Source organism: Pelophylax lessonae (assembly GCF_965119305.1).
Source record: "Pelophylax lessonae genome assembly, chromosome: 6".
NCBI classification, from domain to species: domain Eukaryota; kingdom Metazoa; phylum Chordata; class Amphibia; order Anura; family Ranidae; genus Pelophylax; species Pelophylax lessonae.
The window spans coordinates 168,609,453-168,633,118 of NC_138773.1; the positions used below are offsets into that span (position 1 = coordinate 168,609,453).

The 23,666-nt window shown below is 42.1% G+C and overlaps 1 protein-coding gene across 1 annotated transcript in view; it reads left to right on the top strand.

Annotated features, from left to right (window-relative positions):
- Positions 1-23,666, top strand: part of CARD11 (caspase recruitment domain family member 11) — a 249,849-nt gene that overhangs the window by 102,291 nt on the left and 123,892 nt on the right. The window contains exons 2-4 of the mRNA XM_082261196.1: positions 18-227; positions 15,397-15,534; positions 18,587-18,912. Coding sequence (XP_082117322.1) covers positions 26-227; positions 15,397-15,534; positions 18,587-18,912 — 666 coding nt within the window. The 5' untranslated portion in view covers positions 18-25. The remainder of the gene's footprint in view (positions 1-17; positions 228-15,396; positions 15,535-18,586; positions 18,913-23,666) is intronic.

Genomic DNA, 23,666 nt, shown 5'->3' on the forward strand with positions numbered 1-23,666 from the left:
TATATTTGCTTCTCTAGAATAAAACATGATGGATAATGAAACTGAAATTCTGAAGAATGATGAAAATGAAATATGGGAGAACATTGAATCCAACAGACATATGCTTAGCCGGTACATAAATCCTGCAAAGTTAACACCCTACTTACGACAATGTAAGGTTATTGATGAGCAAGATGAGGAAGAGGTTCTCAACTCTTTGTTGTTCTTATCCAGGACTACCCGTACAGGTACGTTTGGCAAGATTATGCCTAGTTAATAACTAAGCAGTTATTAAAATTCTATGCAAAAATGTAGTCCCAGTGGGATCAGTTCATAGCAAATGAAATGATGAACTGTTTGGCATTGTGCTTTACTTATTAAAAGTAAATGATAAAAAAAATATATGCTATTCAAAATCATCACGCATACAAGGGAATATTATCTATGGAGTTTGGTCTAGTCTCAAAGCATATTTCACTTTTACCAGAAAACTGCCTATACAGATAAAGGACGTCTCTTTCTATGTTTCAAACCTCCTCACATGTATTTTCTCTACCCTGTAGTCGCTCTGAGCTCAGCTATTGAGAGCTCGCTCCTGTGATGGTGAAGGTGAACAGTAATAGCTAGGCATGTGTTAGCTAAGTTCTTAGCAACATCCTAGGAGTTTGTCAGTTAGGCTTCATGAGATACAGTCCATTGAAAAAGTATTTATACCCATTGAAATTTTACACATTTTTGTCATGTTACAACCAAAAACCTAAATGTATTTTATTGGGATTTTATGTGATAGAGAAACACAAAGTGGCACATAATTGTGAAGTAGAAGGAAAATGATAAATGGTATTCAACCCCCCTGAGTCAATACTTTGTAGAATCACCTTTCGCTGCAATGAAAGCTGCAAGTCTTTTGGGTATGTCTCTACCAGCTTTGCACATCTAGAGAGTGACATTTTTGCCCATTCTTCTATGCAAAATAGCTCAAACTATGTCAGATTGGATGAAAACATCTGTGAACAGCAATTTTCAAGTCTTGCCACAGATTCTCAATTGGATTTGGGTCTGGATTTTGATAGGGCCATTCTAACACATGAATATGCTTCGATCTAAACCATGGGTGTCCAACCTTTTGGCTTCTCTGGGCCACATTGAGTGTAGAGAAATTTCCTCGGGCTGCATATAAAATATATACTATAGTTAAGGTATATAAGTAATAAAATGCCGTTGCACCCTTCCCGTGCCGTTGCGACCCCCCCCCCCCCCCCCGCACTAATTTAGCACATCTAGAGGATGATCATATGAAATGGAATCAGTATACAGAGGTTTACTTCTTCTGAGAAATAATAAAGGAACACTCTAACCACCATGACCACTTCAGTGATTTGAAGTGGTCATGGTGGTAGGAGTCAGCCTCTGCCTACCGTTAGTTGGAAGCTCCTGTGGCCGTGCCCCCGACCCGACTTCCTTTCTCCCCACAACAAAAAAAATTGTCAGAGGGCAGTGGGCCGCATTGCCTGCAGTTCCGGGCCGCATGCCTGGACATGCCTGATCTAAACCATTCCATTGTAGCTGTGGCTTTGGTTATGTTTATTGTTGTTGTTCTGCTGGAAGGTGAACCTCCATCCTAGCTTCAAGTTTTTTGCAGACTCTAACAGGTTTTCTTCTAAGATTGCCCTCTATTTGGCTCCATCCATCTTCCCATTAACTCTGACCAGCTTCCCTGTCCCCGCTAAAGAAAAGCATCCCCACAACATGATGCTGCCACATCCATGTTTCATGGTGGGGATGGTGTGTTCAGGGTGATGTGCAGTGTTAGTTTTCTGCCACACAGCATTTTACTTTCAGGCCAAAAAGTTCAATTTTGGTCTCATCTGACCAGAGCAACTTCTTGCACATGTATGCTGTGTCCCCCATATGGCTTCTCGAAAACTGCAAACAGGACTTCTTATGGTTTTCTTTCAACAATGGCTTTCTTCTTGCCACTCTTCCATAAAGACCAGATTTGTGGAGTGCATGACTAATAGTTGTCCTGTGGACAGATTCTCCCACCTGAGCTGTGGATCTCTGCAGCTCCTCCAGAGTTACCATTGGCCTCTTGGCTGCTTCTCTGATTAATGCTCACCTTGCTCAGCCTGTCGGTTTTGTTGAATGGCCATGTCTTGGTAGGTTTGCAGTTGTGCCATACCCTTTCCATTTTCAGATGATGGATTGAACATTGCACTGGGAGTTGTTCAAAGCTTGGGGGCTTTTTTATAACCAAACTCTGCTTTAAACTTCACCACAACTTTATCCTTTATCTGTCTGGTGTGTTCATTGGCCTCCATGATGCTGTTTGTTCACCAAGGTTCTCTAACAAACCTCTGAGGGCTTCACAGAACAGTTGTATTAATACTGAGATTAAATTACACACAGATGGACTCTTTTTTTACTTATTAGGTGACTTCTGAAGGCAATTGGTTCCACTAGATTTTAGTTAGGGATATCAGAGTATAGGGGGCTGAATACAAATGCACGCCACACTTTTCAGATAATTATTTGTAAAGAATTTTGAAAACCATTTATCGTTACCTTACACTTCACAATTATGTGCCACTTTGTGTTGGTCTATCACAAGGGTCTTCAAACTTTGGCCCTCCAGTTGTTCAGGGACTACAATTCCCATCATGCCTAGTCATGTCTGAGAATCTCAGAGTTTTACAAAGCCTCATGGGATGTGTAGTTCCGCAACAGCTGGAGGGCCGTAGTTTGAGGATCCCTGGTCTATCACATAAAATCCCAATAAAATACATTAACATTTTTGGTTGTAGCATGACAAAACGTAGAAAATTTCAAGGGGTGTGAATAGGCACTGTATGTAATAGGCCTAGACCTATAGCAAAGGCAGTATTCAACTGTGGTCAAAACTGCACAGTTTTTTTTTATATACAGACACCCCTAATCTGCATAAGCAGTTCACTGGTAAAGGTGAAAGGCAACAAGAAATGGGAATAAAGCGCTGTTCCAAAGCAGAATTAAAACGCCATTCTTCAAAAGGTAAAATTGTAACAGTTTATTGGACATGCCACGATTGATACGAGCAAACTGTGATTACAAGACGCTTAGCCAACAATGTAAAATACCTGGGGGAGATGGCTGCATGAGTGACAGGACACTCCAACAGGCTCCTGAGGCAACTGCTCAGCTGTGTGAGAAATAGAGGTGCTGAAGCCACATGCATGCGGGAGGAGGTCTCACATTCTGGTAATGGATCCTGTGCTGGAGTGAGGTCGCAACCGACATCCAGGTAGACAGACTGCCAGCATACACAAAGCCTGCCCACTGTACCACAAAGGGAGCCGCACATGTTGCCCGGAGATGACGTCACGGGCCTGGCGGAACTGAATGCTAGTGTCGGTGGTTTATGGGCAGCAAGGAAGAGTGTCACAGAGCCAAACTCGGCATGGCTAGGGGAATGCAGGGGAGCCAGCTGCAAGGACAAGACTACATGTTTTGGGGTCAATCCCCTTGTTCAGGTCAAAAACAAGGCTGGCAAGTGCATGAGAAGCATATATAAACATATAAAGGTAATATAAGGAAGAGGAGGGGGAGAGGAAGACAGAAATCCATGTCACTCATGCTAGCCACTCCTCCAGTGGCAACTATTAAATACATGTATAGTAAAAACAACTTGATCAGTTATAAGCCATAATACCAAAAGTCAAACCTAATGTCTGATAAGATAAATATTAACAATATATTGGTTAATAAAAGAAACTAAAAAAAAGTATGAAAAATAAAAGAATGTATAAAAATAATAAAAAGGGGAGGAAACCACTCCACAAACAATAACAATAACAAAAACAATAGCTATAAATGGATCTGTATTACATGACGGTGTAGGTATCTAACTCCTCATTCAGGCCGTAGGGAGATAAAGTATTGAGCTTATATATCCAAAAAGTCTCTCTTTTACACAGCAATGAAAACCTTTCTCTGTTCGTCACAGACCCCTTGGGTATACATTCAATAGCTAGAACTGATAGATCCCTGATGGGTAGCAAAATGGCAGGGAAAACTATGTAAATCTTTCCCTTTCTTGATAAGCCTACGATGTTCGCCAACTCTGGTGCGGAGATGCCGAATGGTGTAACTCGTGTACAAGAGATTACAGGGGTACCGCAGGACAAAAATAACAAACTGAGTGGAGCAAGTAATAAACTGGTTGATGGAATAATTGTTCCCAGAACTGTCACTGAAGGAAGCCTGGCCATGAGAAATAAATTGACAGGTGAGGCAGCCTCTCTTTTTGTATATAGAAGGTCAATACTTTATCTCCCCAGGGCCTGAATGAGGAGTTAGATACCCACACTGTCATGCAATACAGATCCATTTATAGCTATGTTTTTGTTATTGTTTGTGGAGTGGTTTCCTCCCCGTTTTTATTATTTTTATACATTCTTTTACTTTTCATACATTTTTTTTGAGTTTCTTACTATATGTTCTTAGAGGTAAATATAAAGTTTTATTGTTCGTTTTCTTTAGAAAGTATCAATACAACAAAGGGGTATATCCAGACTGTAAACATTGTAGGAAAAAGCAATTGAATGCAGGTAGGCATATAACAAATCATGGTGTGTGGCATAAAGGACATAGACATTCAGTTAACAGATGGAAAAAAAAGGTAATAGATAGAGGAGAGGAAAAGAGAAAAAAAAAAAGAAAAAGAGAGTAGAGAATAAAAAAACAAGAAAGAAAGGATAGCCAGAAGGGGCTTAAAAGGTAAGGAGGGAGGGAAGAGCGTGGGCTCCCATGGCTAGGTAAAAAAACAAATTTGTATAATTCAAAAAGATACACCATATGATTTTACATTTCTCAAAAGTATTGTTATCCATCACAAACCTCTCCTCCATCCTCATAATATCATTGCCGTAGAAACCCATAAAGAATAGCGGGGGGGGGCTGATTAAAGTAATCAGTTTTTCAAAACAGAGGAATCAGTTGTCCTACTGTGGAAAAGAAAGAAGCGCTGCAAGCTTCATTTCTGGGATGTTACCGAGCCCGGGACTATGGACAGGAGTGCCACCTCCAGGGTGGGTGGCAGTGACGCTTGGTACATCTTGTTATAGACGGCAAAAACTTTGAACCAGAAGGGACGGATCCTGCTGCATTCCCACCGTATATGGAAAAAATATATTTTTTCAACAACATATATGCAAGTAGTTTCCTTCCATCAGACCACACCTCCAGCAGGTGACCAAAATATCTGGCAACATCTTATGCAATGAGAAAGGGTCCCTATACCACCTGGAGAGAGAGTTTAAAGTTTTTTCTTGAGCATAACTAAAGATCGTGGATTTGTGAGTAAAATAAAAGGAGGTTTGCCAATCTGAAGTGGTAAACTCTTTCCCCAGGGCTGCAGACCAGGCTCGGGTGTATGATGGGAGCTCATCGTGTGTTAAAGCGTGGAATAGTTTATAAATCGAGGAGAGTAGGTGTCTGGGTGTCTCTGAGAGGGAGCACAGTCGCTCATATTCAGTCAAAGTTCGATGTATTTGAGTGGAAGTGAACAATCTAGCACAAAAGGAGGAAATATGCATGGTAGTAAGTCAGTCACCAACTCTCATACGGGTGGCTGGTCGCCCGGTATCAGGAAGGACAAAGGAATGTGCTGACGGCCAAGCAGAACGTGTCAACAACCCTAATATAGGGGTTCCCATACCCTGAGTGAACATAGGGTTATCAAAAATTATGCAACCTGGGATGGGTCTGATGACAGGAGATTCTGATAATTGCTTGGCAGCGAGTGTCAGATAGGATGAGGACTGGAGTTTCTGAAGATTTTGTTTATGACCCCATTAAAGAGCCCTAAGGTCGACCAGGGAAACCATTGAGGAGGCCTTGGTAAAAAGACAAGGAAACCATTCCAACACCTGCGCAAAAACAGTGGCTCTATAATAAATGTTTAAAATCAGGGAGCCCCACCGCACCCTGAGGTTTGGGTAGAGTAAGAAGTTGTAACAGATGCGGGACAAGCCTTTATTTCAGACAAATCGTACGGGCATAGAGCGTAATTATGTAAAAACTGTTTGGGCACGAGTAAAGGAAGGGTCTGGAAAAGATATAGTAATTTCGGAAGAATGTCTATTTTCAATGCATTTATGTGTCCAAGCCAAGGTAGGGAGAATGAACTCCAGGAGTCCAGGTCCTTTCGGATGCGGGTTAACAAGGGAGAGTAGGTCAATGTATACAGATTGGAGCGATTAGAAGGAATGGTAACTCCTAAATATGAGATACCTGTATGTGATCATTGAAAGGAGAAATTAGAGCGCAAATAGGAGATAGTGGTCTCTGGGAGCGATTATATTAAGGGGCTTCGTTTTAGACATATTTAGTTTGAAATTACTAATTCCCCAAAATGGCGAAATTGGTACCAAAGGGATGGGAGGGATATGTTGGGCTGTTGTAAATAGACAAGTAAGTTGTCAGCATACAAATAGAACTTGTGGCGTTAGGAGGGAGTATGAATACTTATAATAGAATCATTTTGCCGAAAAGCACAAGCTGGATGCTCAATCACTATAACTAAAAATAATGGGGACATGGAGCATCCCTGTTGCATCCCGTTTGAGATGTAGAAAGGGTCAGATGATGAACCATTACCCAATACCGACGCTGAGGGGTGAGAGTATAAAGACATGATTTTTTTAATAAATGATGTACCTAGTCCTATCTGTGCCAGAGATAAGCGTAAAATTGGCAAGTAATCCTATCAAACACCTTTTCTGCGTCGAAAGATAATAAACATGTCTTCAATTTATGTTGTTGTATATAGGAGATTAAATTAATATTTTTTTGTGGTGTTGTCCTTGGCCTCCCGTCCAGGGACAAAACCCGTTTGGTCATTATGGATTAACAATGGGGGAGCTATGGGCGGTTGAATAGTAACTGTAGTCTCTCTCTGAGGGATTTTGTATACGCCAGACATCTCCCAATTGTGTATTGTGTAAAAGTGATTTGAGATGTGTCAATGTGGAGTGGGCTATAAAGGACTTACCAGAGGTAGTGTCAGCGGGGGGGAAAGAGCCACATTAAAATCACCTCCAAAAATGAAGCAGGGGCCACCAAAGGAGATTATTCTGTCGAGGACTGCAGCCTGAAAACGACCTTGTTCTTGATTGGGTCCGTATAGGTTCGCCACTGTAAAGATAGAAGTTTGGTATTTCAATTTGAGAAATATAAAATGACCAGAGGGATCAATAAGACACTCTAAAACCTCCGGATCGAAGGATTTATGAAAAGCTATTGAGACCTCCTTTGATTTGGTCTGTAGGTTGGTACTATAGTACCAGGAATGGTAGAAACGATTACGGATGGCTGGGATGTTATCAGAACAGCTGGAATAAAATTTTAGTACGTGCTTTGTGGAAATGGTATAATATCTAGCTCTGCTTCTCCTGTGTATTAAAGCATCTGCAATTATAGGATGAAAGAGTAATATGATTATGTATAGCCATTATGGTGGTAAATAAGGTTAGGGAACATACCACAAAGGAAAGTCCCTAGGAAAAATATAACATTGGCTCATAAGGGTGTTCTGAGTAAGAAGCCCAAGAGATAGAAGAGAGAGAAGGAAGAAAAGAGATAGAATAGAAAGGAGAATGAGAAAGTGTATACTAGGCAGGTGGTGTCCCATATTCCTTTGGCTGGGTAAGATGATATGTAAGCCTTTGGGAAAGGGAGGCCACCAGGAACTGAAATAGAGTGAGTCACTAAGTGGCATAATAACACTGAAATTTGAAAGTGTATAAGACTTAGAATTCACAAAACTAGTTAAATAGCAAACAGAGCACGGCACTGAGGAACCTAAGGGGGGTGTCGTGAAAGGCGCATAAAACAGCCCCCAGTCCCATCTAGCCATGGAACAAGGATAATAATAATAACATAAAAATAACATAGAATATGCATGGTGTGAAGACCAATATAAGATCATACTAGAAGAGGTATAGAGAACATGGTTGCATGTAACTAAACTCTTCTGAATTAGGTTCCTGCCATACAGCCTAGGCAGCATGGCAGGAAAAAACAAAAAAATTATATTCACCCAAAAGAACAAATGAAAGAAAAACATGAATAAGGAGTTAGAGATATAACCAATATAGGTAACCAATTTATCAACCAACTTAGCACGAAGACCCGTCAGGATCACATGTGTAGAGCCCAAGCTCAACTCCAGTGCAGGAGAAGTTCCAGGCCTGAATAAGCCTCCAGGGAATGTAAGAGGGAATATTCCAGCGGAGTCAGTCATCAGGGGAATCTTTGAGATGATGATCTGGAGCTCTTCATACTGTATAAATGACACTGGCAGGGAAGCGGTTAACACTGGGGGGGGGGGGGGGTGATCAAGGGGTTAAATGTGTTTCCTAGATGTGCTTACTAACTGTGGGGGGGATGGATTGAACAGAGGCAGAGAGAGATCGGTGATTCAGCTTAGCTGAATCACACAATCTTTCCCTGCCTCTCTGACAGGAGAGCCGTCTTACATTGTTTACATTCCAGACGGCTCTCCTGTCAGTTTTGCCGAAGATCGCGGGAGGCCAGCGGTGATCAAGCCCACTCCTCCTGCGGTCTACCTCCGCTGTGTCTGATCACAGCGGGAGCACGACTCCGGTGGCACGTGCCGTAAAAACCGTGTGCACATAATCACATAGATCTACATGATTATGCACAGCGGAGCCACCCTGCAGCAATAAATCTGCGCGGGGCAGTCGGCAAGTGGTTAAAGATGGCCGTCACTGCTGCAGCAATATCTTTATGGTCAACTGTTTCAGGGATTCCCGATTCAGACATTGTTGTGTCAGTCCCTATTCTCAATGTCGTCTTGCTGGCACATTATCTGTTGGACCATGACAGTGTGGCAGTTTAGGGTTTCTTTGTGCGATTGTAGCGCATTGCAGAGGCCATCAGTCGTATTGTTAATGTCCTCCATGCGGACCTCCAAGTCCTTCTTGCGCTCATTGATCTCCAGTCTATAGGTCTTTTCTATGCGCTGCACACAGTGTTGAAAGATAGACTTGGTGGGCAGGGAGCTGATATAAGAGTGCAGGGATTGCATTTGTGACTCCAAGTCTCAGCCATTACCTGAGCAGAGTGAGGCTTGTGAGAGGCTATGGGATTGTCTTGTGAGTCGTTCAGAGTCTCCTGGGGAGGGAGAGCAACCGCGTGATCTCACCTGCAGTTCGTCTGCTGAATTGGATCGCACTGGGGAAGATGGCGCCAGCGCCATCTTGAAGGCCTGCTTGTCGTGCAGTGTGGCCGAAGATCTTGTGAAAAAATGTCCCAGTTCGCTTACTAAGGTGTCCTTTCCCGGGCTTTTTTGGATCCTTGGGCTTAGAGTTACCTATCTGTTGAATTTCAGGGAAGTCCTTGCGATGTGGATGTCCCCCAGGAGTTCAGGGACCGGGAGCCGTGCTGAGACACGTCTCACCGCTCAATGCTCCAAGCCACATCCCCTACTATATGTATTTAATAGTTGTCACTGGAGAAGGGGCTAGCATGAGTGACATGGATTTTCGTCCCCCTCTCCCCTCCTCTTCCTTCTATTATCTCTATATGTTTATTTAAACCCTTGCTGCTCATGCACTTGCCAGCTTCGTTTTTGACCAGAAGAAGGGGCTTGGCCCTGAAACATGTAGTCTTTCCCTTGTAGCTGGCTCCCCTGCATTCCACTAGCCATGCTGAGTTTGGTTCTGTGACACACTTCCTTGTTGCCCATACACCACTGACACCACCATTCAGTTCCGCCAGACCCATGATGTATTCTCCGAACGACGAGTGCGGTCCCTTCGCGGTACAGTTGGCAGGCTTCGTGTGTGCTGGCGGTCTGTCTACCTGGATGTCCTGGGTGGCCGCGTCTGGCACTGAATGGACCCCACTCTGGCACAGGATCCATTACCGGAATGTGAGGCCTCCTCCTGCATGCATGAGGCTTCACCACCTCCTTTTCTCACACAGATGAGCGGTTTCCTCAGGAGCCTGTTGGAGTGTCCTGTCACTCATGCAGCTATCTCCCCCAGGTATTTTACATTGTTGGCTAAGCGTCTTGTAATCAAAGTTTGCTCGCACCAATCGAGGCATGTCCAATAAACTGTTACAATTTTACCTTTTGAAGAATGGTGTTTTAATTCTGCTTTGGTACACCACTTTATTAATATTAGTTGTTGCCTTTTACTGACCTCACTGGTTCTTAACAGCAGCAACCTGTTAGCAGACTAAACACTTTCTCTAAGTGGGACAGCTCCTTAGCTCCTGGACCTTCTTGTTTTTGAGTTTACTGGTAAAGGTGGTTTAGCCCTTTATAGCAGACCCTGCTTATTGACAGTGCTCCCCTCCCACTAAGTCAAAAAAAAAAAACTGCACCAATTAAAAAAAAAAGATTGGTGTGGAAAAAAATAAATTTCTTCACCCCTAACTTCTGGACACAAAGCTTAGGCAAGGGTGATATTGTACTCCTCCAGGAAGGGAATATAAAGTAGCCCAAATCTCACAAAAGGATGTTGTGGGTAGGTGGATGATGTTACAGCCTAGAGTTACCTAGGAGTATATATGATGCAGCCTACCACTAGCATCACCACAGCAGTTTTTATTTTTTGACTCTTTCTGTAACATAGTTATATTACCTGTGAATCCTTTCAGTAAATTCGTTTTTTTTCCACTTCCTGTAACAGACCAGGGTGTCCAGTAAAAGTGGCAGTTACCACTACAGGAAGTCCTAGTCTCAGCTGCTAAATGGTCAGAGTAGCTGTCTGTTAACAAGCAGGCGGCATTGACTGCATGACTACAACAAACTGAATAAAAAAACAGGGTGGCCACCATCCTGCAGCATTGGGAGCTGGTGGTCACCCTAGTAAAAAGCCCACAGAAGCTGGTATGACTAATACTAAAACATTTTCTCACCCCCAAAAAAAACTTTGCACAACTACATTTACAAGGAATGCACAATGAATCTACATTATTAACATAACTTTGACAATTTGAATTTAAATTTGAATTCAAATAGACTTAAAGGTGTAAAAGTAGCAGTCTTCTGTGGGGCCTACCATTTTATTTTGTAACATTTTAGTTGACAGATCTATAACAAGGAACACAAAAACTTTTTAAAGGAAAATTATAATTGTTTAATGGCACAACACAAGAAGTTAGTAAGTGGGGGAGAATGTGTGTATCTCAAGATTGCAGTGAAGTTAACCACCACCCATTGATGTGATGGTAGCCCCTGTAGTGGTAGTTTCAGTGCATCGGGCTGAACCAGACTGGAGTAGCAAGAGAAAATAAATATTGTTAATCACACTAACACAGTAGTAATCACTAAGGAAGAGGGTTAACTCAATTATTTTCACAGTGTTAATCAGTAGTAAAGTAGTTAAATCCAGACAAATTTGAAGTGACAAATGCAGGGTTACAGACTTGGCAGGCAACAAGGCAGGACTTGAGGAGTGCTAACTTTGAGATTTCAGGCAAGATTTCTGAGGAGGCCTAAATGGTCTACAAGCATAGGCGTGCGCACGGGGTGTGCTGAGTGTGCCCAGTCACAAATACTGGCACTGTCCACTGCCCTACTGACACCAATCTCCACCCTACTAACCCCATCCACTGCCCTACTGACACTGTACTCTGCACTAATGACAAAGTCCACCGCCCTACTGACATCATCTACTGCTCTACTGATTGACACCAACCTCTGCCCTACTGACACCTCCACTGCTCTACTGACACTGTCCACTGCCCTACTGACACTTTCCATGTTTTAATACATTTTAAAATGTTTGTTTACATTTATTTATAAGAGTGTCTGTTTGTGTGAGTATGTGTATACACATGCATGTTACATAGTTACATAGTTAGTCAGGTTGAAAAAAGTCCATCTGGCCCAACCAATAAAAAAAAAATAAAAAAAAAAACAGTAATGAAAACTTAACCATACAATCCCATATACACAATCCTATACCTGAAGTTGATCCAGGGGAAGGTGTACACATGTGTAGCAAGGTTTCCAGGCCTGTGGCCTGATGTGGGTCTGCCATTGTTACCGGTTACCTCTCCAGCCCATGTGAGCTGCGACCCTGGGTGTGAGAACTGAGAGATTGACAACTCCAGCATCTTGATTTTGTTGTTTTTTTTGTAGATAAGGGGATAGGAGAAGGGAATGAGTGGGATACTCCTTAGGCTCAACTAAATACACTTGGGACTTTATCCAAGAAAAATGTCTGTTAACGCTGCCTTGACGCTAGCCGACGCTAGCCAACGCTAGACAACGCTCACTGACACACTGTAACTTGATAGAAATGCTGAATCCTCGACTTTAAATCCAGAAGATCCAGGACTGGGGATTATAGAACTACTGACACTGCGGTACTGCAAAGTCACTGACTACTTTCCCCCCAGCCTTGCACTGGCTTGAGGTAGCTTGTTGTAGATTTCTGTATGGCTGCAACTCTCAACTGACACTCTGTACAATTCAGGGCCCAAACTGCAGATGCCCCCTTTAACCTTGAATTCTTCGGGGTTCACTGACTCTGTACCCCCTCAGCAACTTCAGTGTCAGGTACATGGCAGATGAGGTTTAATGTTGAAAAATGTTGAAAATGTAAAGTAATGCACTTGGGGGCCAGAAACCAGAAAGCAAGCTACTCACTAGGGGGGGAACCTCTGGGTGAGTCTAGGATGGAAAAAGACTTGGGGGTAATGTTAGACAACAGGCTTGGCAGTGGCATGCAATGCCAAGCTGCTGCAAGCAAAGCCAACTGTTGTATAAAAAAGGGGATTTACTCCAGAAATAAAGAGATTATTCTCCCACTCTACAAGACTCTGGTCCGGCCACATCTGGAGTATGCTGTCCAGTTCTGGGCACCGGTCCTCAGGAAGGATGTGCTGGAATTGGAAAGAGTCCAGAGAAGGGCAACTAAAATAATTAGGGGAATGGAGGACATCAGCTATGAGGAAAGGCTACAAGCACTGAACCTATTGTCTCTGGAGAAGAGACGCTTGAGAGGGGATATGATATCAATGTACAAATTCTGTACTGGCGACCCTAGCATAAGGAACAAACTATTCAGAGAAAGGAGATACAATAAGACACGTGGTCACTCACTAAAACTAGAGGAAAGGTGGTTTAACCTTAAAATGCGTAAGGGGTTCTTCACTGTAAGAGCGGTAAGGATGTGGAATTCTCTTCCACAAGCAGTCGTATCAGTAGGGAGCATTGATAGTTTCAAAAAACTATTAGATGGGCACCTTAGAGACCACAACATACAGGGGTATACAATGTACGGTTAAAAGCAAACACACACACATCATAGGTTGAACTGGATGGACTGATGTATTTTTTCAACCTCACTAACTATGTAACTATGTAACTATGTAACCTAGGTACCCCCTTTCCTCAGCTAGCTGGCACTGGATCCTAGAACCTCTTCCGGAGTGGTCCCCTCTGACTCTAGGCAGACCCCCAGGGGCAATCCTCAGTACTCACAACCTGTGTAGGCTTTCCTGGACCTGGACCTCTCTTGCTCTCCACAGGCTCTCGGCACACTGGTTCCCCTGAGCTCAACTCAGCACTCTCTGGATTCCCAGGCGACACCCCGAGACATCCACTTCCTCAGACAGGATTAGAGACAGCCGTTCTTTCCCTCCCGGGACTCTGCTCCCACCAAAGACACTGTGTCACGCACTTTCCCTAAACTTATATCCACTCCCAGAATCCTTTGTGGCATAATCTGCCTCCTGTGCTAGCTACAAGCTTGAATGTGTCCCCTGATTGGGCTTCCTCCACTACCCTATGAGAAGCCTCTCATAGGAGTCAGTGGGGAGACTTCCCCCTTAGCAATAGGCTGCACACACCTATGTCTGCAAATATGTAAATAAAATGAATGGACATTTTTTTTTTTAATATCTACTGGGGCCCTGCATAGACTATTTTCTGGAAAAGGGGAACTTAGCATATAGGTCCAGAAACTAGCACATGGCCATGGTGAAAAGTCTAAAATAAAAATACAATGGAAGGAAGGGATGGGCTAATTATAAAGTAACAATCTGCAGTAAAGTGGGTTAAAGTATAAGTGCACTCTTTACCATGTATCCTAGCCCTCTTCAGCTCTACTGTAGTTGAATCCCCACACTCCAGCTGCTTACTTATCTCAGAAAGACAAAACACCTTTGGGATGAATTAGGGTGCAGACTGCGAGCCAGGCCATCTCTCCAACATCAATGCCTGACCTCACAAGTGCGCTTCTGGAAGAATGGTCAAACACTTTCATAGACAAACTCCTAAACCTTGTGGACAGCCCTCCCAGGAGAGTTAAAGCTGTTATAGCTGCAAGGGTGGGCCAACTCAATATTGAACCCTACGGACTAAGACTGGGATTCTATTAAAGTTCATGTGCGTATAAAGGCAGGTGTCCCAATACTTTTGGTAATATAGCGTAACTCCAGCTATATGAGTGATGGGAATGTGTTCACACGTATATTACATTCTATCTGAGATATAACAATAGGCCACCAAATGTTATTTCATGATGATAAAGCTTTAAAAAATAATTGTCAATGAACACATACTATATTTATGCAGTGAGTAAAAAAGCAGACACTTGTACTAAATACAAAGAATGATTGACTTTCTACATCTTTGCATTTCCCTGTCTGGCATTTTTATTTTTACTTTTCCTTTAAAATGACCCTGTGTTCACAATAAAGTAAAACAGGCAGCAGGTTTGAAATTCAGTCATATGTTAAGCTATCTATAAATATATAAAAGCTAGCTCTATAAAAGTATTGAGACAGTAGAGAGAAGCTGGAGGAAAGAACGGGTCAGAACTCTCAACCACAGATGTTGGATGAGATTTACAGATTAGAGCATACTGGAGCTCTGGGAGTGTTCTGCAGTTTATGTGGGCTTAGATGCCTGTTTTTGTACATCTGCTGATTGTTTAACATGTATAAAGTGACCACAAGGTCTATTTTCTAACCAAAGGAAGTAATTGGTTATTTCTAAATGAATGTGCGTGTACACACAAAATCAATGTTTCAGTATATTTGACTTCATGCCTAACTGTATACAGTTTTCCTAAGCAAATGCTCTTTGTGAATCTATTTGAAAGTTCCTTTCCTGGACATCCTGCTAGAAGCAGCACTTTCTCCTGCAGACTGACAATGCTAAGCCACGGACTCGCTTTTAGCAGCAACATTGTCAACCTGCACACTCCTTCAGTTAACCTTTATTACTGCAGGAGGCACGCACAGGCCAGAAGGCTTGCTAAATGTGAACCATGATGTGAAACATTCTGAAAAATAGATTTAGGGTTTACATACTCTTTAATGTGGAACCCTATAATCCAGGGCGAAAGTGAGATAAAACAATTATTTTGCTATTTATGTATACATTCGCAGGGCGACTTTTGGATATTCTTCACACAAAAGGACAACGAGGTAATATAGTCTTTTTGGAAAGTCTGGAGTTTTACTACCCAGAACTCTACAAACTCGTAACAGGAAAAGAACCAACAAGAAGATTTTCTACTATAGTCGGTTAGTAAGGTCTGATAATCAAATAATAATATTACAAGGTAATTGAACTGCTAAATGTTTTTACACAGGTTGTGCACAGCCAGGCATCCTCTGCCTTCTACCTTTTATATCCCATTTAACAACACCCTGCTGCCCTGTGGGAAAGCCGCAGATTTCTCCACTTTTGGTAGCACTCTGAAAAAAATCATGCCTTTCTAGCACGCTCTTTGGGTTTGTTGATCTTCAATTTAAAACTAATGGGAACCTGATTATGGCTATCAAATCACTCATCCCCTAAGAAGGTAAACAGCAACTGCTAATGATAGAGGATTGGATTTCCTAGGTCAGTCCTTCTCAACCAGGCTTTCTTGGAGTGTTGCATATACGCATTCTAAGATCTTTTCCCACCTTTTGGCTCAGGAAAAGAACCCTTCTCATTGATACTGCTACTTGAAATGCATTGTGAATCATCCAATCCCCAATCTTGCTCCACTGCCTGCTTTGAGTGACCTAATCACCTACTATCCTGTCCAGCACTGCCTAGGTTTGTGAGTACGCTAGGCCTTGCTTCATTTTGGGTTGAGTTACTTGGTGCAACATGTCTATTAAAAAGTGTTCAGAACACATAGTTACATAGTTACATAGTTAGTGAGGCTGAAAAAAGACACAAGTCCATCCAGTTCAACCTATGTGTGTGTGTTTGCTTTTAACCGTACATTGTATACCCCTGTATGTTGTGGTCTTTAAGGTGTCCATCCAATAGTTTTTTGAAACTATCAATGCTCCCCGCTGATACGACTGCTTGCGGAAGAGAATTCCACATCCTTACCGCTCTTACAGTGAAGAACCCCTTACGCACTTTAAGGTTAAACCGCCTTTCCTCTAGTTTTAGTGAGTGGCCACGTGTCTTATTGTATTCCCTTACTCTAAATAGTTTGTTCCTTATGCTAGGGTCGCCAGTACAGTATTTGTACATTGATATCATATCCCCCCTCAAGCGTCTCTTCTCCAGAGAGAACAAGTTCAGTGCTTGTAGTCTTTCCTCATAGCCGATGTCCTCCATTCCCCTAATTATTTTTGTTGCCCTTCTCTGGACTTTCTCCAGTTCCAGCACATCCTTCCTGAGGACCGGTGCCCAGAACTGGACAGCATACTCCAGATGTGGCCGGACCAGAGTCTTGTAGAGTGGAAGAATAATCTCTTTATTTCTGGAGTGAATCCCCTTTTTTATACAACCCAGTATTCTGTTGGCTTTGCTTGCAGCGGCTTGGCATTGCATAGTCTGACAGCATCAGATGACCTTATTCCATTTTCCCCCACTGTTTCAAGGAGCAGTTTTTTGGTTTCTCCAGAAGGAACCAAAGGCTCTCTTATGGATATTGGGACCCCTATTTCTATAGGATTATACTTATCAGCAGCTTCTATACCTCCGCTGTCTGAGCCTGTGGCTTGCACTGTGTTTTCAAGAGCAATCTGCAACTGAACCTAGTTCTTAGCCTATGGGACCCTTAACTCTCAGAATGTTCGTTGCCCCTATTAATATCTCAGATTCAGAGTCTTCACAGCCTACTCCTGCAGAGCCTGTATTTGACCAGGGGCTCACCCCCCTCCCGCCGCCTTCCGCGGCTCGCCCGGGTCTCCCGTCCCAGCCTGCACGCCCGCCGAAGACCCAATCAAAGCCACATTAAGCTCTGATCTGGTCTGATCTGGTCTCCATGCAAAAACCCAGAAGTGATGTCATGAGTGACATCACTTCCGGGTACTGTCTGGCACCAGATTAAAAAAAATGACAGCATTCAAAACAACCAAACTTGGCGTTTTTAATGCTTTTAAGTGCAGAGGAGTGGTTTGGGGTCTTTTAGACCTCCAGATCCCTCCACAAAAGTACCTGTCAACAAAAAAAAAAATAATAATAAAACTTTTTTTTTAAATGTACAAAAATATTGGCCAATATTATCATCACCGATACCGATAAAAATATCGGTATCGGTAACGAAAAAACGATATCGGTCGATCACTACTGCAAAGACAGTTTTCTGAAGGTATTTTGCCTAACTCAGGCAAGCATTTGCACCATTGTCAGTAACATTACTGACATGTGCACCAAATCAGGTAGTACTTAGTACCACCACTTTAAGAATCTATCGCTATGGCATCAACAAATTCTTAAAGAATTACCGCTAGTTCTCCATACAAGTATTTATGACCGAGGTACGCCAGTACTTAGAGTAGGCCTTGCTTGTGCTGGGAAGCTGTCCCACACAGAGCTGTTGTCCCAGACCCATTCAGCTGTTGGCAGGGAGACTCCCCATTCGAAACAAAAGGTCTGAAAATGCAGCTGATGTAATTACCTCTATATAGGCAATGCCCATTTTTGGGAAGTTACTTGTCACTGAGAGGACTGAACCTGATGGGGAACTGAGAGATTTGTTTCCCATCAAGTCTGGTTCACTTTTGAGTGAGAGTGCACAACAGTGGTCAAATTCGAAAACTGCTATTGGACTATATATCAGCTATGGTTTTGCCCACTCCCATGCGCTGTTTATCAAAAGCCGCATCGGTTGTCATTACAAGACAGCCGACCGTCGGCTATGGACGCCTGTACCAGGGTGATGCCCCTAGCTGCAGGCATCACTCCGGTACAAGCCCTTTCCCGAAATATCGGCAATATCGGTAACCTCTGGGGCCGATTCCTATATATTGGGAAAAGTGCATATCGGCCCTCCCGATAATCGGTAGATCCCTACTTTGCAGCCCTGTTGAAATCCCTCCAATGTTTTGAAATAATTAAAAAGTTATTACTCCTCAATTTAACAATCTTAAATGCATCAATTTTTTTTCTCATGCATTTCACATATTGCAAGAAAATATTTTTTTTGCTGTGCAGATCTGAATCCCTTTTTATAAAAAATGTGCACTTTAATTACATCACACCAGTTAATTTTAATAGGTTGTGAAACTAATAACTTAGAACAGCTGACTGAAAGTGGCTCTAGGCTGTAAACAATAATAGTATAAACTGAAAATCTGTTGACAGTCTGTTTGATATTGACAGTGTTCTTTCTTCTTTTAGTTGAAGAGGGGCATGAAGCTCTCACACAGTTTCTGATGAATGAAGTCATCAAGCTGCAGCAGCAGTTAAAAACGAAAGAAGTTCAGAAATGTGAACTTGTAGCTAACTCCAGACAGCTTGAGGATGAACGGAAGCAGCTGAAGCTTGTTAACCTGGAGCTGTTAACATTTCAGGAGCGTTACAACAAAATGAAAGAAGAGCGAAATAACTGTAACGATGAGTTAATTAAAGTGAAGGATGAAAATTATAATATAGCAATGAGGTATGCTCAACTCAGCGAGGAGAAGAACATGGCTGTTATGAGAAGTCGAGATCTGCAACTTGAGGTGACAATTATATATTTTTATTTGAAATGCACAAAGGTTATTTGACTGGATATTTATTTTTAATTCTATAATTCTTTCAAAAAAAATATTATGTCATATTATTATACCAGCTTTTGATATATTTAACTTATTAATTCAATCACCTCGAAGACATCTTTTATTCCAAGCCAAACTTGCCCAGTTTTTCCAGCTATTTACTCTAGGTAAAACTTTCCATTTCCTTTATAAAGTTTCCTGCAATGGAACAGACTCCAAAACACCCATCTTATTTTTACAATGTGGTTCTCAGAACTATACCTCATATTCATGCCATCCTAAATGGGATAGTAGGCAGTGTATTTTCTTCTATATAAACCCTTTCTTACCAATAAATATTTGAACTAAATATTAAATAAAAAATGCAGACACATAGTTGTGGAAAAATTATGGCCGCGGCCGTTTATTACTGGTTTTAAACTCTTTTAACTCAATAAATATAATAAATAGAAATAAAATTTAGCCCAGCCACTAAAGCTCAGGCCATATCAATAAATTAAAGCCAGCCCAGCCACTATGGCTCAGGCCTCATCAATCAGTAAAATTCAGCAAATTTTCTTAAAAACATCCAGCAATAAACAATTGTCCACCTTTGTAACACAAAGGCGACACCACCACGTAACAACAGCCGCGACAAGGGAGGGGGGGGTGGGGAACCTCTTCTGCTGCTGCTCCTGAGGTGAATGAGCCCCTCACAGCTGGGCTCCCTTATTTATAACCTAAATTCCCGCCTAACATCTCCTCACAAAGCTAACCAATCACCTGCTACTACCTTCCACTCACCTCAGGTAGCTCATCCCGCCCTTTCTTCCCTGAGGAGAAAAACCGGGAAAAAACCACACAGCTAATTCTGACTAGATAATACCATAACATGCCACTTCTCCCATGTGGAAAAGGGGGCATATAAAATGCTTGCCCTTTTCCATTCATGGGATAGTAGGCAGTGTATTTTCTTCTATATAAACCCTTTCTTACCAATAAATATTTGAACTAAATATTAAATAAAAAATGCAGACACATAGTTGTGGAAAAATTATGGCCGCGGCCGTTTATTACTGGTTTTAAACTCTTTTAACTCAATAAATATAATAAATAGAAATAAAATTTAGCCCAGCCACTAAAGCTCAGGCCATATCAATAAATTAAAGCCAGCCCAGCCACTATGGCTCAGGCCTCATCAATCAGTAAAATTCAGCAAATTTTCTTAAAAACATCCACAGGACAGAAGGGGAACTAAACCCTTCTGTCACCATCCACAACCGCGGCCAACTCAATACTAGTAGCTAAGTCTGCATTAAAAATATCGAGTCCAATATTCGATAAATGGACCCCATCAAATCTATATAACGCTTCTATTCCCCCTTCCAATTCTGTATGTCTAAAACTAAAAATCCCCACTTGTTTCAGGAGTTTTGCCAAGGTCCTGTTAATTTTCTTCCTAATCTTTTCAAAAGGGCGCAGAGAGGGGGAGTTAAGCCACCTGAGTCTCTGCACAATTTCGGAAAAGATTACAATAGTCTTAGGAGATGACATTGCAAAATTGTACAGGTCATTCCTAATCCTAAAGATCAATTCTATAGACTTGGTTTGACCTATATCGTTACCGCCTAAATGGATGAGCAGAACATCCGGGGGGGGGGTACAGTTGATGCATCCTACAGAGCTCCAAACCCAGATCCTCCCATAACATTCCCCTCCTACCACACCAATAAATCTGGAATTCCTCAGGATTCAGTCCTAAATTCTCAGAATAGATTCTGGATCTTGCTCTCTGCTGGGCCCAGTGGATAAACGAATGGCCGACTATCCAAATCACTCTGACAGGACCTGGAAACAGATTACAGTATAACATTATGGGCGAACATAAAGCTTGTAACAGTTGGAATTCCATCTACCTAACTTCTTAATTGCACCAGCTTCAAAACCCAAAGCAGAAGCCTCCGTGGCAGCCCCAATTCTAAACGAATGGGAAGTTAACCTCACATTCCCTAAACCCAATTTATCCACACACAATTTGAGGACCTTGTTAAACTGGTACTTAGTAAGTGGGGCACCAGAAACATGCAAGAAAAAAGCAGAAGGATTTGTAGTAGTAGGTCTTAACTTCAAAAATTCTGTAACCAAATATACAGGGCAAATGTTGGAGCCCTGCAATGAATGTAAATCTATCACCGCACCTCTATTCAACTGATCGGTCTTTGATCTTTTGATAAATAATTTCAAAGAATTGGAAAAAACCTGTACATTCTCAAAACTCAAATCAATTATCTCAGAAACCCTGAGGGCGGCAAAGAAGGCCAGGGAAAAAACAGCTTTAAACATTGCAGATTCAAAATCGGAGAAACATACCTGTTGTGTAACTCCACAAATATTACCCAATATCTGTGGAGTTATTGGATTTCTCCCATCCTTCCTAAACGTTTTCTTTCTATAACCTTTTAAGGCCTGCTTGATGGAAAAGAAGGAATTACACGGTGGTAAATTATGTAATTTCAGGAAAAAAGATACACCAGCCAAAGTTTTTATTATATGAGCATAAGAATATTCATTCCTAAAAAGTAACTCCAAAAATTCCAGTACCAGATCTTCCGAAAATCCCTCCGCATCCTGTTTAGTATCCAAGAAAGACCGCCACATCCCCCAGGCAGATTTATATCCTACCCAGGTGGCAGGAGCCACTGACTCCTGAATCATTGAAGGTACTAATTTTAAACCAGGGTCCACAGTTTTCTTGGACAATCTCTGCCTATCAGATCCGCCTCTGGGTGCAACCGAAGGAATCTTTCCATCTGGAAACGAGATAGGGCATCCGCCATGTCATTGTCTTTACCTGCCACATGCTTTGCCTTCAACCAAACATTCAAAGATAAACACTTAAAAATCATATACCTAAGTAAGACAATGACAGGCGGAGACCTAGAGGAAAGACAGTTGATGGCATATAATACACCCTTATTGTCCGTGCTGACCAGGATCCTCTTATTCCTAAAATGTTCCCCCCATATTTCCAAAGCTACAACAATTGGGAACAGTTCCAGTAAAACTATGTTCTTCACTAAACCCCTTGATTTCCAACTGGGATCCCAACCACCAGCACACCAGTGCGTGCGCCAAATGGCTGCAAACCCAGCCGAACCTGCAGCATCTGTAAATAACATGAATTCACTGTCTAGCACGAACTCCTCCTGCCAAACTGCCCTCCCATTGAAGTGTAGCAGGAATTGCCACCATACCAGCAGGTCTTCTTTCATGTCACTGGACACTCTTATATGTGAAAATGGGGATTTTAGGCCCGAAATGGACATGTATAGTCTCCTAGAAAATGCCTTACCTATAGGCATTACCCTGGAAGCGAATGCAAGCAGTCCTAACAAAGACTGCATTTCATGTAAGCAAACTTTCTTCTTCCTGACCATCTTCAAAATGCTATCCTTAAGCTTCTCTATCTTTTCAGGAGGCAACCTAAACTCCATTTCTGCTGTGTCTATAGTAATTCCCAGGAAGTCCAAACAAGTACTTGGACCCATTGTTTTCTCTGTTGCCAATGGGATGCCAAAACTCCTGCAGACCCTAAAAAATGTTTCCAAAAGATGAGCACAGTCGTCTGAATCCTGCTTACCAAAAAATAAAAAATCGTCCAAGTAATGGATTATATCACCTTTACCTGACTCTTGCTCAACAACCCATTGTATAAAGGTGGCAAATGTCTCAAAATATCTGCAGGAAATTGAGCATCCCATTGGCAAACACATGTCAAAATAATAAAGACCATTCAATGAAAAACCTAGGGAACTAAAACAATTTGGGTGGACCGGTAACAACCTGAACGCAGATTTAACGTCTGCTTTAGCTAGCAGCGTACCGACCCCAAGCCTTCTCAGTATCCCTAAGGCATCCTCAAAAGAGGAGTATTCAACTGAAGCAACACTCTCATCTATTTGGTCATTAAGGGACTCTCCTTTTGGAAATGATAAGTGGTGTATCAATCTAAAAGATCCCGGCTCCTTTTTGGGAACAATTCCTAAAGGGGAAATTCTAAAATTCCTAAAAGGGGGTTCCCAGAACGGTCCTGCTATCCTCCCCTCTGCAATTTCTTTGTTAACCTTGCTTATAACAACTTCCACATATCTATCAACTGACTTCAGGTTTTTATAACATTTGCAACCTAAACCTAAAAACTCAGGTAGATGAAAACCTTCATTAAAACCATCAATTAGCAACTGAGAACTCACCTTGTCTGGGTATGCTTGCAGGTGTGGGAGCATTTCTACCAGCCTCACTGGAGACTGTGCCCTTTTGTACATTAACCTGTTGCTGGTTGGCCCCAGCCATTTTCCGGAAGCATTTGGACACCGGGTGGGCCCCTGAACAAAATGCACACTCGTGTCTATATTTGCATGCTGTTGCCCACCTACACTGGCTCTCGTTGAAGTTAAAGCATATACCTTTACGAAAAATACTGGTATTGCTTTGAGTATTAACAGTTTGTCTCACTAACGGTTGTCTCTGAGGAACAAAAAGGTTCAGCCATAGGCCTATATCCTTTTCACCCCATTTTAGACTCTTATGAATAGCAACTTTCTGTCTAAAAGACTCGTCATACGAGAACCATGCGGAACTACCAAAGTTCTTGTATGCTTCTAGTATGATATCTAAGTGTCTAAAGAGACCTACACTTCTATCTGGGTAACGTTCACATAAAACTGATGAATAAATTA